General features: G+C 45.3%; 2 protein-coding genes across 2 annotated transcripts; one reads left to right on the top strand and one right to left on the bottom strand.

The window, feature by feature from the left end:
* Positions 1-1,510: 1,510 nt before the first annotated feature.
* Positions 1,511-4,295, bottom strand: LOC135778390 (uncharacterized). The gene is made up of 6 exons (XM_073812484.1): positions 4,182-4,295; positions 3,759-3,821; positions 3,096-3,187; positions 2,806-2,916; positions 2,448-2,715; positions 1,511-2,340 (listed from the first exon to the last, which is right to left on the bottom strand). The coding sequence occupies exons 1-6, from the start codon at positions 4,293-4,295 to the stop codon at positions 2,323-2,325; spliced, it is 666 nt and encodes a 221-aa protein (XP_073668585.1). The 3' UTR covers positions 1,511-2,322.
* Positions 4,296-12,962: 8,667 nt separating this feature from the next.
* Positions 12,963-18,129, top strand: LOC135778280 (uncharacterized). The gene is made up of 10 exons (XM_065288738.2): positions 12,963-13,567; positions 14,129-14,297; positions 14,402-14,642; positions 14,728-15,001; positions 15,077-15,254; positions 15,370-15,446; positions 15,551-15,731; positions 15,813-16,061; positions 16,214-16,401; positions 17,893-18,129. The coding sequence occupies exons 1-10, from the start codon at positions 13,292-13,294 to the stop codon at positions 18,127-18,129; spliced, it is 2,070 nt and encodes a 689-aa protein (XP_065144810.2). The 5' UTR covers positions 12,963-13,291.
* Positions 18,130-18,406: the final 277 nt, after the last annotated feature.

Genomic DNA, 18,406 nt, shown 5'->3' with positions numbered 1-18,406 from the left:
GAAGGGTGAGAGCTGACATCAAATGTCGAAACACGAGCTGTCACACACGAGCCGTCATTAAACATAACAGCATACGCTTGACATAAAACACATACACAGGAAAAAACAAACCACTAAATGATCGGTCATAAAACGATAAAACACTCGCTGTCTAAAGTTGACAACTTGTACAGATTTTGATTGATGGCCCCGCCCCCCTGTCAAAGGGGTCATAAAACACGAGCTGTCAAAGAAGTCATAAAACACAAACTGTCAAAACACCATGGGCCCTATCTTGCACCCAGCGCAATTGACTTTGTCAGTGACGCATGTATCATTCGTATTTTGCGCCGGCGCACAGCGGGGTTTTTCCCTCCACAGATGCACGTCAGCAAACTAGAGAATGAACTTGCGCTCCCTGGGCGGTTCAGCGCAAAAAGGAGGCGTGTTGCGGCGCAAACCATCTCTTATGCTATTTTGCAGTTTCAAAAAGCAATTGCGCTACTAACCAAAAAAAACTAGTCTAAAGTCAGTGGCGCGTTGCGCGTGGTTCATTATGCTAATTTAAGGGCGCATGCTTGACCATAATGTATAGCGTGCACAACGCGCATACACTTTGCTTATCTAATCTACACAGATGCAACAGTTATTTTTGCAAATCATAAATTGTTACACTTAAAAATATTAATACACGAGATAAGGGGAATCATAGTGGTGAGCATTGTGGTGATAGTTTTTATTTATTCTCATACAAATAACGATTAAAATATTTTCATAACTTTGTTGTGTGGCTGTATTACGTTTATTTTATGTAAATAATAGTTAAAATGTTTTCATAAGAAACCTTAATGTATATGAACTTGATTTGTAAGTGTACTTTGGGGTTGGACCTTGCTTGCGTTTGGGTCCGATTTCAAAGCCCCCAAACCCTTTCAGCGGTGAGGGTGGACGCAGCGATGTCCTCTGCTGGCGTCAAGTCCTGAGGCAGATCCACCTCCCGTTACACGGCGTGCCCGATTTATGCTGGCAAGCGTGGGATTCCCCCGTACAAGAACGTGGGTCTCCTCGGCTGTGAACCGCTCCTGGCGTGCGCCTGGTAAATCCGTCATAATAATAGCAACCCGCCATGGAACTTGCGCCCTTGCGTTTAAAGGGAATGTTGGCTAGCGTTCTGATTGGTTTATTTGACGTTACGCCCAAACCACACCTATGAATAATGAACCTACTTCAGACCAACCTCTTATTGATTTGCGCCCGGCGCAAGAGTTATTTCTCACGCCGGGAAAATAGCAACAGCGCCCAAGATCCGCCCACAAACTCACTTGCGCGTTGCGCTTCGCACTTGCGTTTCAGATCGTTAAAATAGAGCCCCATCTGTTAAGGAGTCATAAAACACAAACTGTCATAAAACCATCTGTTAAGGGTCATAAAACACAACCTGTCAAAACACCATCTGTCATGGGGTCATAAAACACCATCTGTCAAGGGGTCATAAAACACGACCTGTCAGACAGCAACTGTCACCGGGTGGGGGAGGGGGTCATAAAAGTTTGACGAATGCCGTCCTGCTATAACTACTTTTGTGATTGTTCAATAAATGTCACGACCTGGTCTCTCCATTTCTTGTCTTATCCGAGTTTGAGAGATTAGGTTGTGACAGTACATGTCTGCCCTGAGAGAGTTGTGTGACAGGCCCTTCCGCGGTCCACGTTTCTCTCAGGGTTCGTGAATTGTTTCCCGCTCCCTTATGTTTGATTAGCTTCAGGTGTTTGTTGTTTAGAATTCCCTATTTAATTCCCTTCTGTCCTGTCCTCCGTGCGTTGGTATTATTCTCTGTTCCTTCCCAGTTCCTAGTGTTTATTCCTGTTCCTGATCTTGTGTAAGTTTATGTAGTTTAGGGTTTTCAGTGTTGATGTTAGTCAGTGTAGTTCTTGTACCTGTCATTGTTATGTTTTACCCCCTCGTGGGTGTTTTTGTTCCGTATGTTCATGTTTATTAAAGTATTGTTTATTTAAGTCTGCGTTTGGGTTTTCCTCGTCTTCCCCGTGTATCGTGTCATGACAATAAATGCTCATTCAACAACTCTTGATTACTGATTTAAAGACATTTACTGGTAAAAAGCAGCAGGGTTGAAAAGCAGATGATCTACCTTTCCGTAAGCAAATTTTGCACATACTGAACTGTGTTAAGATAAATGTCAACGCCATTGGAGTCAGAGGGCTGTAAGGGATTAATATGTTCCCTTAACTGCTCCATTTGTTCAGATGTTAGAGGGCAGTCAAACTGTGGGACAGTTACCACAGTGTGTGTGTCTTCAATATAACCACTGTCCTCCCAGTCAATTTAAGGAATGTTTATCTCCTAACAAAAACATAAGAGGTTATTTTTTCAAAGAGATAGAACAAGAAAGTTAATTTTGTTAAAATTACAATACAAAAATTATGTTTGAAGTTTAATTGCTACAATACCTCTGGATTGGCAATAGGATGTTCCATCTGCCCCACCTCCCACAACTGGTTTGGTGTAAGGTTTTGCTCAGTTCTCAGTGGATGATTGTCCCATGCCTCACGAAACACATCAAGGTTTTCTTGCAGTCTGGGCAGAAATACATAATGGCAGCAAAACAAGTGAAGAGTGCTGGTCAGATCCAGCATGTCTTCATCCTCTAGCGTGTGCAAAATTTGATAGAACAAGCTGGTGACGCCCATCCAGAGATCACGCCAGAGCCGCTCTATTCTTTAAAGAAAGAGAAATTACAAAATTGCATTACAAGTCAAATAGTGACAAACTGTATAGTGTCAGAAAACATATAAATAAAACAATCACCTCTGATTGTGGACACTTTTGCCAGCTATAAAGCAGTTACTCTCTGGCCCACGCACAGTAAACATCAGACAAGCTACCCCAACATTCTCTCCTCCCTGGTCAGCTCGAACTCTATATAATAATGCAACAGAAATTTGCATAAATATAAACTGCAATTTTTATAATTAATAAAATGTGTTATTTTCTATAGTATTATGTCAAATCATAACATATAAAAAAAAATGTTTTTATTTAATAGTATATCTTAATATTTTAAGTAGAATCTTGTGAAGAATACAAATTAATTTTACTTCAGTGGGTATCCAAATTCCTCAACAGCCTGACTGAAGAAAGACATGGTTGTGTCAGATCGGTTGTTGTCTGCAGCTCTCAGGTACATGATCTTTAAAAAAACAAAGACTTTAAGCATCTATGTTTTTTTCAAACCAACTACAGTATCTGAACACAAAGTAAATGTTCTACCAGTTAGTTAATTAAGTAACTGTAGCTTAAAGGCATAAACCAGAAAAGGTGTCTTTAAATAAAACATTCAATTTATAATAACCAAAAACTTTGGTTGTAGATTACCGTTTACAGTTATATTCTACAAACTGATTTTGCAGAATCATTGACGGTACCATGATGCTAAACTCATAATATAAGCATTCTGAACCTTAAATAATCAGCCTGAAAGAAGGTTGTTGTGGCTTACAAATACAAAATACCCACCACTCCACTGGATAAAGTGGGATGCTTTTCTGTGTACTCTATCCAGTAAGACTACGAAGCTAATATCTTTAAAGTACTGTATAAGCCACATATGTCATTTGAACATTTGGTTCCTTGTCCTAGCATCCTTTTGATGCTGCATCAGTATATGACACTATAGGAACAACCTCTGGTGTAAAGAAGGGCTACGAAATGTTTTAGATGTGCACAGTCTTAAAGTAATGTGATTTGATTGCGTTTCTCACCTTACGTGAAAAGCCATCAATTCCTCCAAAGGTCACAATATTGTACCTGAAGAAAAAGGCATGCTGTTAAACAGTTTTTGAAGTTATATAAAAACAAACTTCAATCATGTTGAAAATTATACATACACATGTGTATATGCATATATAATACACACATACATACACACACACTATTACATACACTAAATATAACATGCAATTTTTTTAATTGAAGTCAAATATTGAGATTACGGTACCTGATCAGCGTATGGTTTGTGTCAATATGTACCAAATACTTTGGGCAAGGAACAGAGTATGTTCGCCTGATGACACATCCTAACTGAGTCATTCTTGATAGAATTCCAAGACTATCTACACGGTGCATTGCTGCTTTTCTCTGTTCCACTGCACCCGATGTCCTTGTGCTTTCAGTGCTCCTTTTACCATTCTGTAACCTGCATGCGGCATCCTCTCCTTGAGTTGTGAAACAAGCTGATCAAGTTCCTCATCAGTACATGTAGAATACAGTCCTCTTACAGTTAGGTTGTTTTCTGCCATCCTTCTAAAGAGTGTAGCTCGGGAAACTCCTAGCAATTCAGAAATTGTTTTAACAGGAAGCCCAATCTCCAGTAGATAACCAATGTGCTCCATAGGTATTACAACCCTTGGACAGCCACTTGTAGTTTGTCTTTCCACCTGAACTATGGGATGTGTCATATGTGCATGTCTGTGATTTTGAATAGCATTGCAGAGATCAGTTAGTCGTTCGGTCACATCCTGAGACACATGAAGATGCTGAGCCACAGCATCAAGAAATACAACATCCTGCCTACATACAAAATCCAAGTAGTCAATATCAAGTTGGGGTTGCTGAAGAGCATGTGTGACTCTTTCAAGTAGTCGTTCCAAAATGTGATGATGTAGTTCTTCCTTTTAAGAGATGAAAAAAATGAGAATCAGGATTTATTATATAAAGTACTTTGTTTACACATGAAACAAAAACAGGTAAACATGGAATATAAAAATTTATAACACCCCTTCAAATAATACATAAAGCAGGGTTCATCAAATCTTGCCCTGTTGAGTTACCCCTTACCTGACCAAACAATGTAAGGCAACATAATAAAAGGTCTTCAATTTTGATCAGTGTTGGAGTTTACCTGCATTGGACACCAGCACTCCAAAACTGGATTTGAGGAACCCTGACCTAAAACATGGGTGTCCAAACTACAGCTTGCCTTAAACACCTCCCTTTACGTTTCTGGTATGCCTATGAAACGTCTCGGTTACGGATGTAACCCTCGTTCCCTGAAGGAGGGAACGGAGACGTCACGTCGTGACCGACGAATTGGGAACTCGCTTAGAGAGACCAATCTGCTTCGTATACTACTAAAACGCCAATGAACTTGGCATTGAGATATTTGCATAATGCTGGCGCCGCCCCGCTAGGTGCCTTTATAAGCAGCAGGTGCAAATAGGGAAATTAGCTTCTTTTCGCTGAGAAAGCCGGGAGAAAGTGACCGGTCGATAAACAGCAGGGAGCAGCCCTGTGGCGACGGGACGTGACGTCTCCGTTCCCTCCTTCAGGGAACGAGGGTTAAATCCGTAACCGAGACGTTCCCTTTCAGTCGGTCACTACGACGTCACGTCGTGACCGACGAATTGGGAATCCCTACCAAAACGCCACTTAGGGCTGACCTCTTCCAGTGTCTGCGTAAAGCCCTCCGGTTCCACTTAAGGAGAAGGAGAATTAGGTTTTAAGGCAGAAGGCCGGGCACTAGATGTTCCTTTAACCCCACAGTAGTGCCAGCGACTGGGAAGCGCCCTATCTGAGCGGTATAGGGACGCTGCGGAAGCCACCGCCCCGTTAAGGGCTATTGGTGGGCGAAAGTCAACCGTAGTTGAGGTAAAAATGACAGCCGTGGCTGTGTAAGCAAAGCAGTGCTCTGCTAAGGGAAACGTGGGCTGGTAGGATTAACCCCACGGAATAATACTCACAAAGGAACCCATTGGGACACAATGTGGAGCCCAAGCCAAACACGTAGGTTCGTAAGAATACAGCTAGTGAGAGGCTGACAGCCAATGCTCCGCAACAAAGGCTGCCAAGGCATCGGAGGAAGAGCAATTCAAACCATTACGCATTTTTGCTCTGATGGCCTTCCATACTGAAACTCAATTAGGAGCCTCAGTTGGAGGCTGCAAGCCGACCTGCGAGTCTGCTCTCCGTGCCCTCCCTGGTGAGGAAAGAACACGAGAGGATACAGGCTCGATACGAACACTGTAGAATCTAATGAACGTATTAGGTGTCGCCCAACCAGCAGCTCTGCAGATGTCTGTTAGCGAGGAACCACGAGCGAGAGCCCAAGATGAGGCGACACTCCGTGTGGAGTGCGCTCTCAAATTAAAGGGGCAAGGAATACCCTGAAGATTATAAGCCAGGGCGATAGAATCAACTATCCAATGAAACATCCTCTGCTTAGTGACAGCTTTCCCTTTCTGCTGGCCACCATAACAAACAAAGAGCTGGTCTGAGGTCCTGAGGCTTTGCGTGCGATCCACGTAGAGTCGCAGTGCGCGTACGGGGCACAACAAAGCCATGGTTGGGTCTGCGTCCTCCGGGGGCAGCGCTTGCAAGCTCACCACCTTATCTCTGAAGGGAGTGGTGGGAACTTTGGGCACGTAGCCTGGTCTGGGTCTCAGTGAGACAGCAGGACCAAACTAAAGCACGAATCGTCAACAGAGAATGCATGTAAATCCCCTACTCTCTTCATGGAGGCCAATGCTATCAGGGTCAGAGTTTTCATTGATAAAAACATCAGACTCGTAGACTGCAAAGGCTCAAAAGGGAGACCTGAAGGCTTCAGCACCATGGACAGGTCTCAGGCGGAAAGAGGGAGGGCGCGAGGGGTTTAGCCTGCGAGCGCCTCTTAAAATGTAATAATTAAATCATGCTGGCCAACTGATCTGCCGTTGATAAGTGAGTGATAAGCAGAAATAGCGGCGATATCAACTTTAATGGCGGAGGGACAGCCTACCATCTAACCTATGTTAAAGATATAAAAGCACAATGTTAATGGGCATTCTCTGGGCTCCTCGCGTTTGCGAAGAGCACCGGGTGACGAAAAAGGTTTCATTAAGCGCGTAAGCCCGTCTTGTGGATGGTGCTCGAACCGCGTCGATGGTGTTAGATACCGCTTGCGATAAATCACCTAAACCTTGCGCGCGCTCAACGACCATACATGGAGATCGCACAGGTCGGGCGCGAGTGCCAATGTGCCCCATCCTTAATAAAAGGCTCTCCTCGTCCTGCCTGACTTTGCACAGTGTCTGCGCAATAAAGCTCACTGGAAGGAATGCGTATTTACGCACCCCCCGCGGCCAGCTGTGTGCCAACGCATCCACGCCGAGGCTGCCCTCGGCTAGTGAATAAAATAGGCGACAGTGGGTATCGTCCGGCGACGCAAACAGATCTATCTACGCACAACCGAACTTCCTCCAAATTAGCTGGACCGTCTGGGGGTGGAGTCGCCATTCGCCGGGGGCGCAGCTCGGGAAGCGCGTCTGCCGCTGTATTGAGCGACCCGGGAAGAAAATGGCACGAAGGGACCTCAGATGCTTCTGACTCCAAAGGAGGAGATGACGAGCGAGATGCGACAGGTGACGAGAGCGCAAAACCGCCTTAACGGTAAATAATGCAACAGTCGCAAAGTTATCGGGTGCACACCCCTGAGACTGCAAGCCCGTCATACGTGGCTGATCATCCCGTGCTGAGGGCATTGCATGCTAGAGAATGCCAGGAGACCCCTCAGGGGCATATCTTCTATCGGAAATGCCGGGTCTACCACGGGGAAAAATTAAAATGACACGCAGGTGTAATGTTTACACGGTGTATGCCGGTGTGCCACGCTCTCCTCGAGACTCGATCGTAAGCCAACGCTGAAGCGGTCTCATATGAAGCAGCTCGGGCGGTGTCACAGCCGCAGCATGCCGTCATATGTCCAGGAGCTTCTGAAATTGTTTCAGAGGGACCGCGTACTTCCCTCGAATTAAACCGAGGCAAGTCAGAACTGACTGGTTGCGCGCTCTTGTAAAACACGCCAATTAGTCGATCGAGTCTTATTTCCATACTGAGAAAAAGGATCCTCTGCACGGGGCAAAGTTGCTCTTTCCCAGTCGACCTGAAGACTTAAACGAGCGAGATGCCGAAGCATTAACTCTCTGTGTTCGCGCACGTCTGCCAAGAACGGGCTATTATAAGTCGACGTAGATAAAGCAGAACACTTTCGTAGAGCCGGTGCGTAAATCAAATCGATCGTAACCCACCGCGTATTTTGGGTACTATGAGATTAAGGCTGGAAAAACCCTATCATCATCATCTCGGTAAGAGGGACCGGCTCGAACATCCTTCGCCAACAGGATATCGACTTTTGCACGCAGTACATGTGCATCGGACGCTTTCACCACAGTGAAACGAAAGCCCGAATTTTGGGGAGTGCCGGATTCGTAACCGAGGCGGATCGTGCGTAAAACCCAACGAAACGGGCTGGGAACTGAAGCCAAGCACCCAGGCACCGTACGAGGAGAAATAACGACACTACCGAAGTACCCGCGGTGGAGCAGCGAAGCGAGACAGGTGGGACTGCCGGTGCGTCTGCTGTGACAGCATAAACATCTACAGTATGTGTGTGTGACACTGACCTGAGCCCGCTGAGGGTAACGGTCATCTGGTCTCCTCTACGGAGAGCGCAGACTCCGATGAGGGTGCTGGTGGTCCGGTCTCCTCAGCGGAGAGCTCGGACTCCTCAGGTCACCCGCTGGCGATAGAGGAGAGGTAGGGGAGCTGGTGTGAACTAATCCTCTGCCAATCCGGGTCGCCCTTCACTGGCCACTTAAACTCCCGAATTTCACGGGAAGCGGCTAAGCGGGCGGGGCGAGCTGCTGACGACCGGTTCCCCTGCGCTGCCGAGATGGGGTCCGAGGAGGGGAACGGAGGTGGTCGCCGCAGGACGCCGACGGTGAGAGGCAGACTGAGGAGCCGGCGTGGTGGACCAAGGGCAGCTTTCCTTCGCCGGGGCATGACCTAGGAGATCGCCTCAGTCTGCGCAGCAGAGCTGTACGACTCCACGGCCTCGCCGAAGAGGCCGGTCTGTGAGGCAGGAGCATTCAAGAAGTTGTTCTCGCCTGCGTCCGTCATGTCAGCCAGACACAGCCAAAGGTGGCGATCTTGAACCACTGTGGTGGACATCGCACGACTGAAGGTCGCGGCCTCCCTCGTAAATCCTTGGTGAACCTGTAGCAACGTTATTGCGTGCAGGGCTGAAGCCGCCTCTCCGCATGCCTGACGGACAGCGCCCGTAACCGGACGACTGTCTACAAACACGGGAGGGAAGGGTTGGGTGGTCCCTCCAGGAACGCATCCCGCTCCACTGAAGGGGTCCCCGCCCTTAGCGGCTCCGTTGGTGAGGGAGGTGAGGGGTGAAAGCTGAACGGCCGGACGGCCGCAAATCACGTCAGCTCTTCGTGCCGTCGGGAAAGAAAGGCACAGGAGGAGAGGACCGAGAGGCCCGAGCAGCTCCGAAGTACCAATCATGTGGGCGGGACGGTTCGGGCGGAGAGGGGTTAACCTTTCCAACTCTACCGTCTCCGCCGCTCGAGCGGGCACGGCCGCCATCTCCGGAACGACTCTGCCTCGGAGGAAAAATGGACACCCCTCTGATGCTGTAGAAGTGACGGGACCAGAAGGAGGTCCAATGGATTCGGCAGACATCGTAGAACACGACTCTGCAGTCTCCACCGGAGCCTCAACCGGCTGAGGATGAGAAGGCCGGTAGGTGGAGGACGCATCCTCCGTCCTACTCAGCGTAGTGACGCGAAGGGCGCCCTGCGAGCGCTTGACAGCCGCACCATGGCGGCGTCAGCACTGCAAAGGCGCGGACAGCGTTCCCATAGAAACGACAGTCGTCTCCGCAATCCAAGAGGGTTATGCTCTCACAGAGAGAACAGAAACTCTCCACGAACGCAGCCCCGGAGTGCTCGATGCCTGAGCACGAAGACAGTGCTCGTGACCGTCACTGGAACCCTATACTTCTCGCATCCAAGATCGCACGGGCGAAAAGCTATCCTGAAAAGGACGCTGATCTCCGCATATACGAGAGAGTGGCTGCCTTTAAAAAGACACAGAGCTCTCACGTATCACTCTTTTAGGGAAATCACTCTTTAGGTGCTCAGCTGATGATGTGCACAGGGAAGGCAACGCACACACTAAACTCAAAACAAAAAAGATGCAGAGCCGTGGAATACTGCGAGCGTCCGCTGTGTTAGTACTGCTTGTCAATCAACTTCAGCAACCGTTCCCAGAAGAGCAGAGAGTAGCTTCTCAGTAGCAGATAAGCCGGCTTTCGAAGCGAAAAAGCTAATTTCCCTATTTGCACCTGCTGCTTATAAAGGCACCTGGCGGGGCGGCGCCAGCATTATGCAAATATCTCAATGCCAAGTTCATTGGCGTTTTAGTAGTATACGAAGCAGATTGGTCTCTCTAAGCGAGTTCCCAATTCGTCGGTCACGACGTGACGTCGTAGTGACCGACTGAAAGGGAACCTTGATTATATGGAAGCCGAGAGAGGCCATTCACCTATTTTGCTTGCTTGTTTTCTTGTGGTCAGAATTTTCTGGTAATCGAGGTAAAAAGTTGTTTTCGCATTTTCCCCGACATGATAATCCAAATGTTATAATGTAACTTCCTATCCATAATATTTAGTGTATTTTGAAGTGGACTGCTGATGCATGAGTTGGGGTCTTCGCCATTACCACACGTGTAGCTAATAGGCTTTATGCCCAGCTGTCCTACTTCCTGAACTTCAGCCAGCTCCTTGTTTCCTGTCTGCCATTATTGGACAAACTGATTAATTTAGGTGTGCCTGACCTCAGTAGTCACAACAACAACCAGACACACCTGGATTAATCAGTTTGGCCAATAATGGAAGACCGGAAACAAGGAGCTGGCTGAAGTTCAGGAAGTAGTGCAGCTGGGCATAAAGCCTATTGACTTAAAGTTGAAGGATTGATGTTTGTGAATTAAGGGACCATCTCAAGTAACAAATACTATTGAAGATAGAAAAAGATTTTTTTTTAAATAAACTGTTAAAAATCTAAAAATTGTGCAGCGGACAACCACATAAACACGGGTGGGTTGACCTGTCATTTTATTTAAATGCTGTTAAAAGTAGAAACGTGTATATTATAGAGTTACTTTACAGATGGTCCCGAAATCCACCAATATCAAATTGTCAATTGACAAATCCATTTCATCCATGCTTTAACGGTTTACAAACAAAACACATTGCATCGAGTACACGGAAGCTTTAATCACATCCCAAAAATACAACTTCGAGATCTTGAGAAAATGAAGTCGAAGTCATGTGAGAAGAAGCAAGCAAAAATAAAAATAGTCACTTAGGCCTACACGACCTCTCTTGGCTTATGTATGATTAGATGGTTCAGTTCAGCTATGTTTGTTTAGGGTTGGAGCTAGCACATAACGCTTGACTATAACAATGCAGTAATACAGATATATTAAAAATACAATCGAACCTGACCATGTACGGCATACATTTTGATTAGCTAAGAACCACAATGCTACTTTTATTCTCGTTTTACTATTTTAAGAAAGCTCGTAAATCTGACTTACCCATTGGCGGTATAATCGATCCATTTTTCTCGGTAGAAACCGTCCAATCCAGCCAAGTAGCCCGTGTTCTCTGAGCAAGTAAAGCAACTTCCTCTGAGGTTTTATTGGCGTTTTTCAAAAATCTTGCAGGTGCATTAAGTAAAGCAACTGATAACAGGTGTGTTGTGGGAAATTCGGTCCCCGTGAAAAACTGTCCCAATGGGCGGGGCTTTCATGCTTATTCATGGGTTCGCTCCGCGTTGGAACAAGCGATTGGGAGTGCATATTGTTGTTTACAGGATTCATGTAAATAAAAATGGCCTAACACATATGTGAAGCTATTTAACTAAATGACAAGACCTGCCTAATGCAAAATGTTGTTTCTGGATGTTTCCCTGTCTGCTAAGGCAAACTTGGACCAAGACAAAAAGGTAATTTTGATTTGAATTTAGGCCATAAAAAGCTGTAGTACCTTAAAACACACATACATGAAGACTCAACTTTTCTCATTTTAATTATTGGACAAATACATGAAACAATGAATTACATGCCATATGAAATATGTTCTTTGTTTATGCACATAATCAAGATGTAAAAAATAAACACAAATGATAAAAGTAAAACACAGATGTACTATCCAACTTTTGTACATGTTCTCCCTAAACTGGGTGCTGCAACAGCTCCTCCTGTCCGAGCTGTCCATTGATTGTCCTCTCTAGACAAATGGTGCATTTTGTATGTATGTTATATGGGCCAGATAAAAGGTGGCATACTCTGCATGTAAATCGACCCACACAAAGTATTTACATGGGATGTTAAATGCCATGACTTGGGGAAAGTGTTGAAAGTAAGGCAAGTTAGATGATGCAACCCATTCATATACATCTAAATATTGCACATGCTTTTCTTTTTTTGTTGTTGTTTAATTAATTGCTCTCTGTGTGTAAATCAATCCTCTGTTGGGGTAGAAGGGTGAATAAAACTTAGCAATGCATTATCAAGTCTGACATTACTTTCTAAAAAACATGTGGGCAAGGCATGTTGTTGATTCCTTTCAGCCATCGAACCTCTGGAAGGGCAGTGCCAGTTTAATAAAAAGGCTTTAAAAAATTAATTCTTTAAATGGATATTTTATGGTATCAATTAATTAGTGAAATGAACTCTTGTTGATATTCTACGCATTTGTACTGCAGCTGGATCCAGGGAAGTATGATGTGCTGATTGGGTTAAATAATGAGAACATCCACCCTCATGGTCTGTTTCTTTTCATTCCCACCCTCTCTTCACTCCGTCTTAAAACATGTTATTATCTCTTTCAGAAAGAAAATGTAAATGTTGTTTTTATCTTTTGGTCTCTCCTCTTGTTTGGCCTTTTAGTAAAAAAACACAAACAAAAAACAAACAAACAATGAAAACACTCATAACATGTTTAAGCTGGTCTGAACAATGTTGGTCTTGAATTTAGGTAAATAACCTTGTTAATTTTAGGGCATTTTTATTAACAGGAATCCTGCTTCAATACAGTCATGCATCATGTCATTTGAATGATTGCAAGCATCTTTTCGTTAAAGAGCCACACAGATCCAAAATCGAAACTTACCTTTATTGCAGTGTGTCATGTAGCTATCCATCAATTTAAACAACATGTAAAGTAGTTGAACCAAAAAGTGCACGATTAATAAAGTTATTGGCTTCTAAAGTAGGGAGTCGACTCTGAATCGCTGAAACGAGTCGTTATAGGGAGTGAGTCTTCTTCCTGATATTATCCACGTCACACGAACTTATCCACGTCACATGAGATACTAATCTCCGCCTACAGCCTTGCCCGGGAGAAACGAAAACCCTGCCCCCAGGCTCACAGACACTTCCTAGTTGGTGTGATAACATCATGTCGAGGAGACAGTGTGTTTTTAGCTGTAAAGGCAAGTTTGCTTTATTTTCACTGCCAAAAAATGAAGACCAGAAGAATCAGTGGTTAAAATTCATTTTTAACACGATACCACAGCAGTACAACAAACCCCTTTGGTTGTGTTCCCGTCATTTTGCAGACGATTGTTTTTCCAATCTCGGTGAGTTCAAAGCGGGATTTTTAAAACGTTTGAACATGAAAGAGGGTTCATTACCAACTTTATTTGGACCAACAAGCATCTCAGAACCACAACCTGTAAGTATGATTATGAAGTTATGTGTTTATTTACAGTATGTCGCGCTAGCACGTAGGCTATCGCATGTTGAAGTTTTACATTGTTTACCGTGTGAGACCAGTTTGGTAAAATACGTGCTTACATGAGTATAACAATTGTATAGTATGTCGTCTGTTTTATGAATTAGATTACTGATAAAAGACGGGTAAATATGATGGTATGTAAACGGTATTGTCTTAACAGTATGTCGCGCTAGCACGTAGGCTAATGCATGTTGAAGTTTTTCATTGTTTACCGTGTGAGCCCAGTTTTGTTATATGCGTGCTTGCATGAGTATAAAAATGATATTGTCTGTCGACGTTTTTATGAATTGGATTAATGATAAAAGACGTGTAAATATGATGGCATTTGACTGTAATGTCTCATTGGGATGTTTAAGGTATATATAGTGTTTACAAAATAGAAGAACATAAAAGTATCTCACCACATTGAAAAGATAGAAATCTTTTCAATGTGGTGAGATACTTTTATGTTCTTCTATTTTGGTTGAACATTTACTTTATATTGTCCTTTTCTTTTAGAGTACATCACAACAGATTGAGTTACCAAACACTTTGTTTGTGGAGGTGGAATGTCAGACTGAACCTCCAAACACAAAGTCAGTAGGAACACAGACAGAACTGACACAGATATCTGTTGGCACACAGCTATCTACTGGTACACTGAAAGAAACACACAGTAGGAGCAAAGGTATGTTAATTTTGTTCTAGTATTAGAGTTTTAACTTTAAAAATTGCATAAAAATAGGTTTTGTATGTATGCTTGTATGAAAATATACGTTCTTCTGTTTCCAGGATCACAAGCAACAGTTTCTTTAGAAAGTGTTGGCACAGAAACCACTACAGCTCTTTATGATCTACCATTTTCATCTACACCTGTAAAGCCTACTGGATTTCGACCACTTAAAAGACCTAGACTGGAGTTGGAGGAAGAAGAGGAGGAGGAGGAAGAAGAAGAAGAAGGGTCAGTGAGAGAACCTCATGACTCAACCTTTAATCCTGGTGACTCTACAATATCTGAGGAATCTGAAATTTCGTAAGTAATATACACATAAGATTAATTAGGTACTAAAACATGTTGTTTCATTTAAAAAAAGTAATTATTATTTTTTTGCCTTTAGGTTTGTGCAGAGGACAATCTATGGTGATAACAAGTTCATTGTGTTTGAAACCTGTCTGCGTGAGCTGTTTGCCACATGCCCGATTTGTAAAAACAAGTGTGACGTGAGTTTACGCCGGATGGGTACATATGTGGCATTCCACCAGCTTTGCCCCAAGTGTAGTTACCAAAGGCAATGGGAGAGCCAGCCCACTGTTGGTAGCATGCCGGTCGGAAACCTTCAGTTGTCTGCAGCCACTTATTTTACCGGAGGATCATTCATCCAAGTACAAAAGGTACACATGAAGCGTTTTTAGTACCGCACAATTTTTATTAATGATCTTTATATAATACGTCAACTTTTCTCATAGATTTGCAAGGGGATGCAATTACAAATTTTTACGTACGAAACCTTCCGGAGACATTGCAGGAGCTTCCTGGAGCCTGCCATAATCCACAAATGGAAAAGTGAACAACAAAACCTTTTCCAGAAGTTTAGACAGAGTGGAAAGATTGGCCTCGCCGGAGATATGCGTGCAGACTCACCCGGTAACATATTTCTCACATTTTTATAAGAAAATGAAGACATGGCTTGAAAACTGATACAATCAGATTATTGGTTGTCTGATCTAATTGTAAAATCTAACCTTGTGTTTCATTTTAGGACATTCAGCGAAATATGGTAGTTACACGTTGATGCACACCGAGAGCAACACCATTTTGGACACACAACTTGTTCAGGTGGGTCAGCTTTAAAGAAAAAACCTGTAACAACTTGTTTTCCATTTTACACAAGTTTACAATTTCTCTCTATAATGACGGATGTTACTGTCTTGTATACCCAGAGCAATGAAGTCGGCGGGAGTTACCATATGGAGAAAGAAGGTCTAAAGAGATGTCTTGATCATCTGGAGTCCAGTGGCTTAACAGTCGACTACATTGTGACTGACCGTCACCCTCAGATACAAAAATATTTGAGAGAACGCAACATAATACAGTTTTACGATTTGTGGCATTTTGAAAAAGGTAATTGTTTTTTTTTAAATACAGAACGAAGTTTAGTTAGTAGTCAAACTTTTTCAGTAATCATTTATGTCATTTAATCAGGTCTGTCAAAGAAGCCTGAGCAACTTTCCAAAAACAAAGAGTGTGAAGTTCTGAAGAAGTGGCTTCGTAGCATAAGGAACCATGTATACTGGAGTGCCATAACTTCTACAACAGGACCAGAGAAATTGGCTAAGTGGACATCAATTCTGAATCACATTCAGAATGTGCATGTACACAAGAACCCCATCTTCCCAAAGTGTGCCCATCCTGACCGTGTGTCCAAGAATCCAAAGAAATGGTTTAATCCAGGTATTTAAATATGTTTTTCATTGATTTTAATCAAATACAAGAAATGTATTGTTATGCCATACTATACCTTTGATTTATTTTTTTTATAGAATGCATTTGTTAATTCAGCGTATACATGTAAGTTACATTATTTATTTGTAATGACAATGTAGCATCGCTGGCACTCCACAAAGTAGAGAAGATTCTCTGCAACAAGAGGGTCCTTAAAGATGTGGAAAAGTTAAGTCACCACTTTCAGACATCATCGCTGGAGGCTTTCCACAGCTTAATTTTGAGGTTTACACCCAAAAATGTAGTTGTCAGGAATCGGGGAACACAAAACACGAACCCAGATGCGGACGTACAAAAAAGGGAATTTATTACAAAAACAGGGGAAAAACAGGAAAACAAAACCCACGAGGGGGCAAAACAAGACAAGGGCAACAGTACTACACGAAACTGACACTAAACTAACAATACTAACATTGAACTTTTCCAACACAAAAACAGATCAAGACTAAAATATACATAAACTTACTGGAACCAACAGGGCAGAAAACAAGCATGGGACAAGGCATAAAACAAGACGAACGTGCACTGGACAACAAACACAAGGACTCTTAAATAGGGAGAAAGTAAATTACATACAGCTGAAAATAATCACGAGTAAGGGATCGGGGAAAAAGTGACGAGACCCGGGAAATGCGTGGTCGAAATAAACCAATACTACAACCACACACTTCCCACATAGAACATATGTACTGTCAGAACCCTGCCATGCTAAACTAGACTAAAATACCAACAGGATCCGGCAGGATTCTGACAGTACGCCCCCCTCCAAAAGGCGGCTACTAGACGCCTTCGAAGGGGGAACACTAAACACGGGACAAGACGGACTGCAAACATGACATGAACCATGAAAACATAACAAATAACATTAGGGGCAAACAAGACATAACAATGACTGGATTGGGATGGGACAATAAAAATAATAAACAAGGGAGGGGGGGTGGGGGAACACAAAAGTTCATAGGGGGTGGTCCAGGGTGGGAGGGTGGGGAAAGAGTCTGGGTGGACTTCGGGAGAGTCCCGGGATGACCATGGCCAAAAATGGCAAAGTCTGGCTGGGGTGGCGCTGACTGCGCCCACGGCTGGGGTTGCGCTGGCTGCGCCCACGGCTGGGGTTGCGCTGGCTGCGCCCACGGCTGGGGTTGCGCTGGCTGCGCCCACGGCTGGGGTTGCGCTGGCTGCGCACAAGGCTGGGGTTGCGCTGGCTGCGCACAAGGCTGGGGTTGCGCTGGCTGCGCACAAGGCTGGGGTTGCGCTGGCTGCGCACAAGGCTGGGACTGCGCTGGCGGCGCACATGGCTGGGGCTGCGCTGGCGTCTGCGTCGAAGCCTCTGGACGTTCTGGACGCTCTAGCGGCTGCGTCGACGGCTCTGGGCGCTCTGGACGCTGTAGCGGCTGCGTCGACGGCTCTGGGCGCTCTGGACGCTCTGGCGGCTGCGTCGACGGCTCTGGGCGCTCTGGACGCTCTGGCGGCTGCGTCGACGGCTCTGGGCGCTCTGGACGCTCTGGCGGCTGCGTCGACGGCTCTGGGCGCTCTAGACGCTCTGGCGGCTGCGTCGACGGCTCTGGGCGCTCTAGACGCTCTGGCGGCTGCGTCGACGGCTCTGGGCGCTCTAGACGCTCTGGCGGCTGCGTCGACGGCTCTGGGCGCTCTAGACGCTCTGGCGGCTGCGTCGACGGCTCTGGGCGCTCTAGACGCTCTGGCGGCTGCGTCGACGGCTCTGGGCGCTCTAGACGCTCTGGCGGCTGGGTCGGATCCCCCTTCCTCCTGTTCTTCCTTCGAGGTCGCGGAGCAGATAGAGGATGTGGTGGTGCTCTTAAGTCGGAGGAGGACCCCCCAGACGAAGACTCCCAGGAGATCCTCCTCTCACGCTTCCCTCGAAGGGACGGAGGCGGGGAGCGGCTCTCTGGAGCCAGAGGAGAGAGTTCAGGGTCGCCGAACCCCCACATCCCGACGGTCCTTCCCTCCCGGATGGGCGGGAGTCGATGGGGTTCGGCGGTTCGGGTCGGGTTCCACCTGACGTTGGCCACGGGTCCGCATACGAGCGGGTCATAAGACTCGTAACCCGACTCGTATGCGGGGCGGCAACCCTTTCCCCGTCTCGCCAGGCGAGTACCGGTGTACATGTCCGCTGGGTTCTTTTCTGGCACGTTCGTTCTGTCAGGAATCGGGGAACACAAAACACGAACCCAGATGCGGACGTACAAAAAAGGGAATTTATTACAAAAACAGGGGAAAAACAGGAAAACAAAACCCACGAGGGGGCAAAACAAGACAAGGGCAACAGTACTACACGA

The sequence above is a fragment of the Paramisgurnus dabryanus genome, chromosome 17, assembly GCF_030506205.2.
Source record: "Paramisgurnus dabryanus chromosome 17, PD_genome_1.1, whole genome shotgun sequence".
NCBI lineage: Eukaryota > Metazoa > Chordata > Actinopteri > Cypriniformes > Cobitidae > Paramisgurnus > Paramisgurnus dabryanus.
This window is presented reverse-complemented; position numbering and strand designations above follow the sequence as displayed.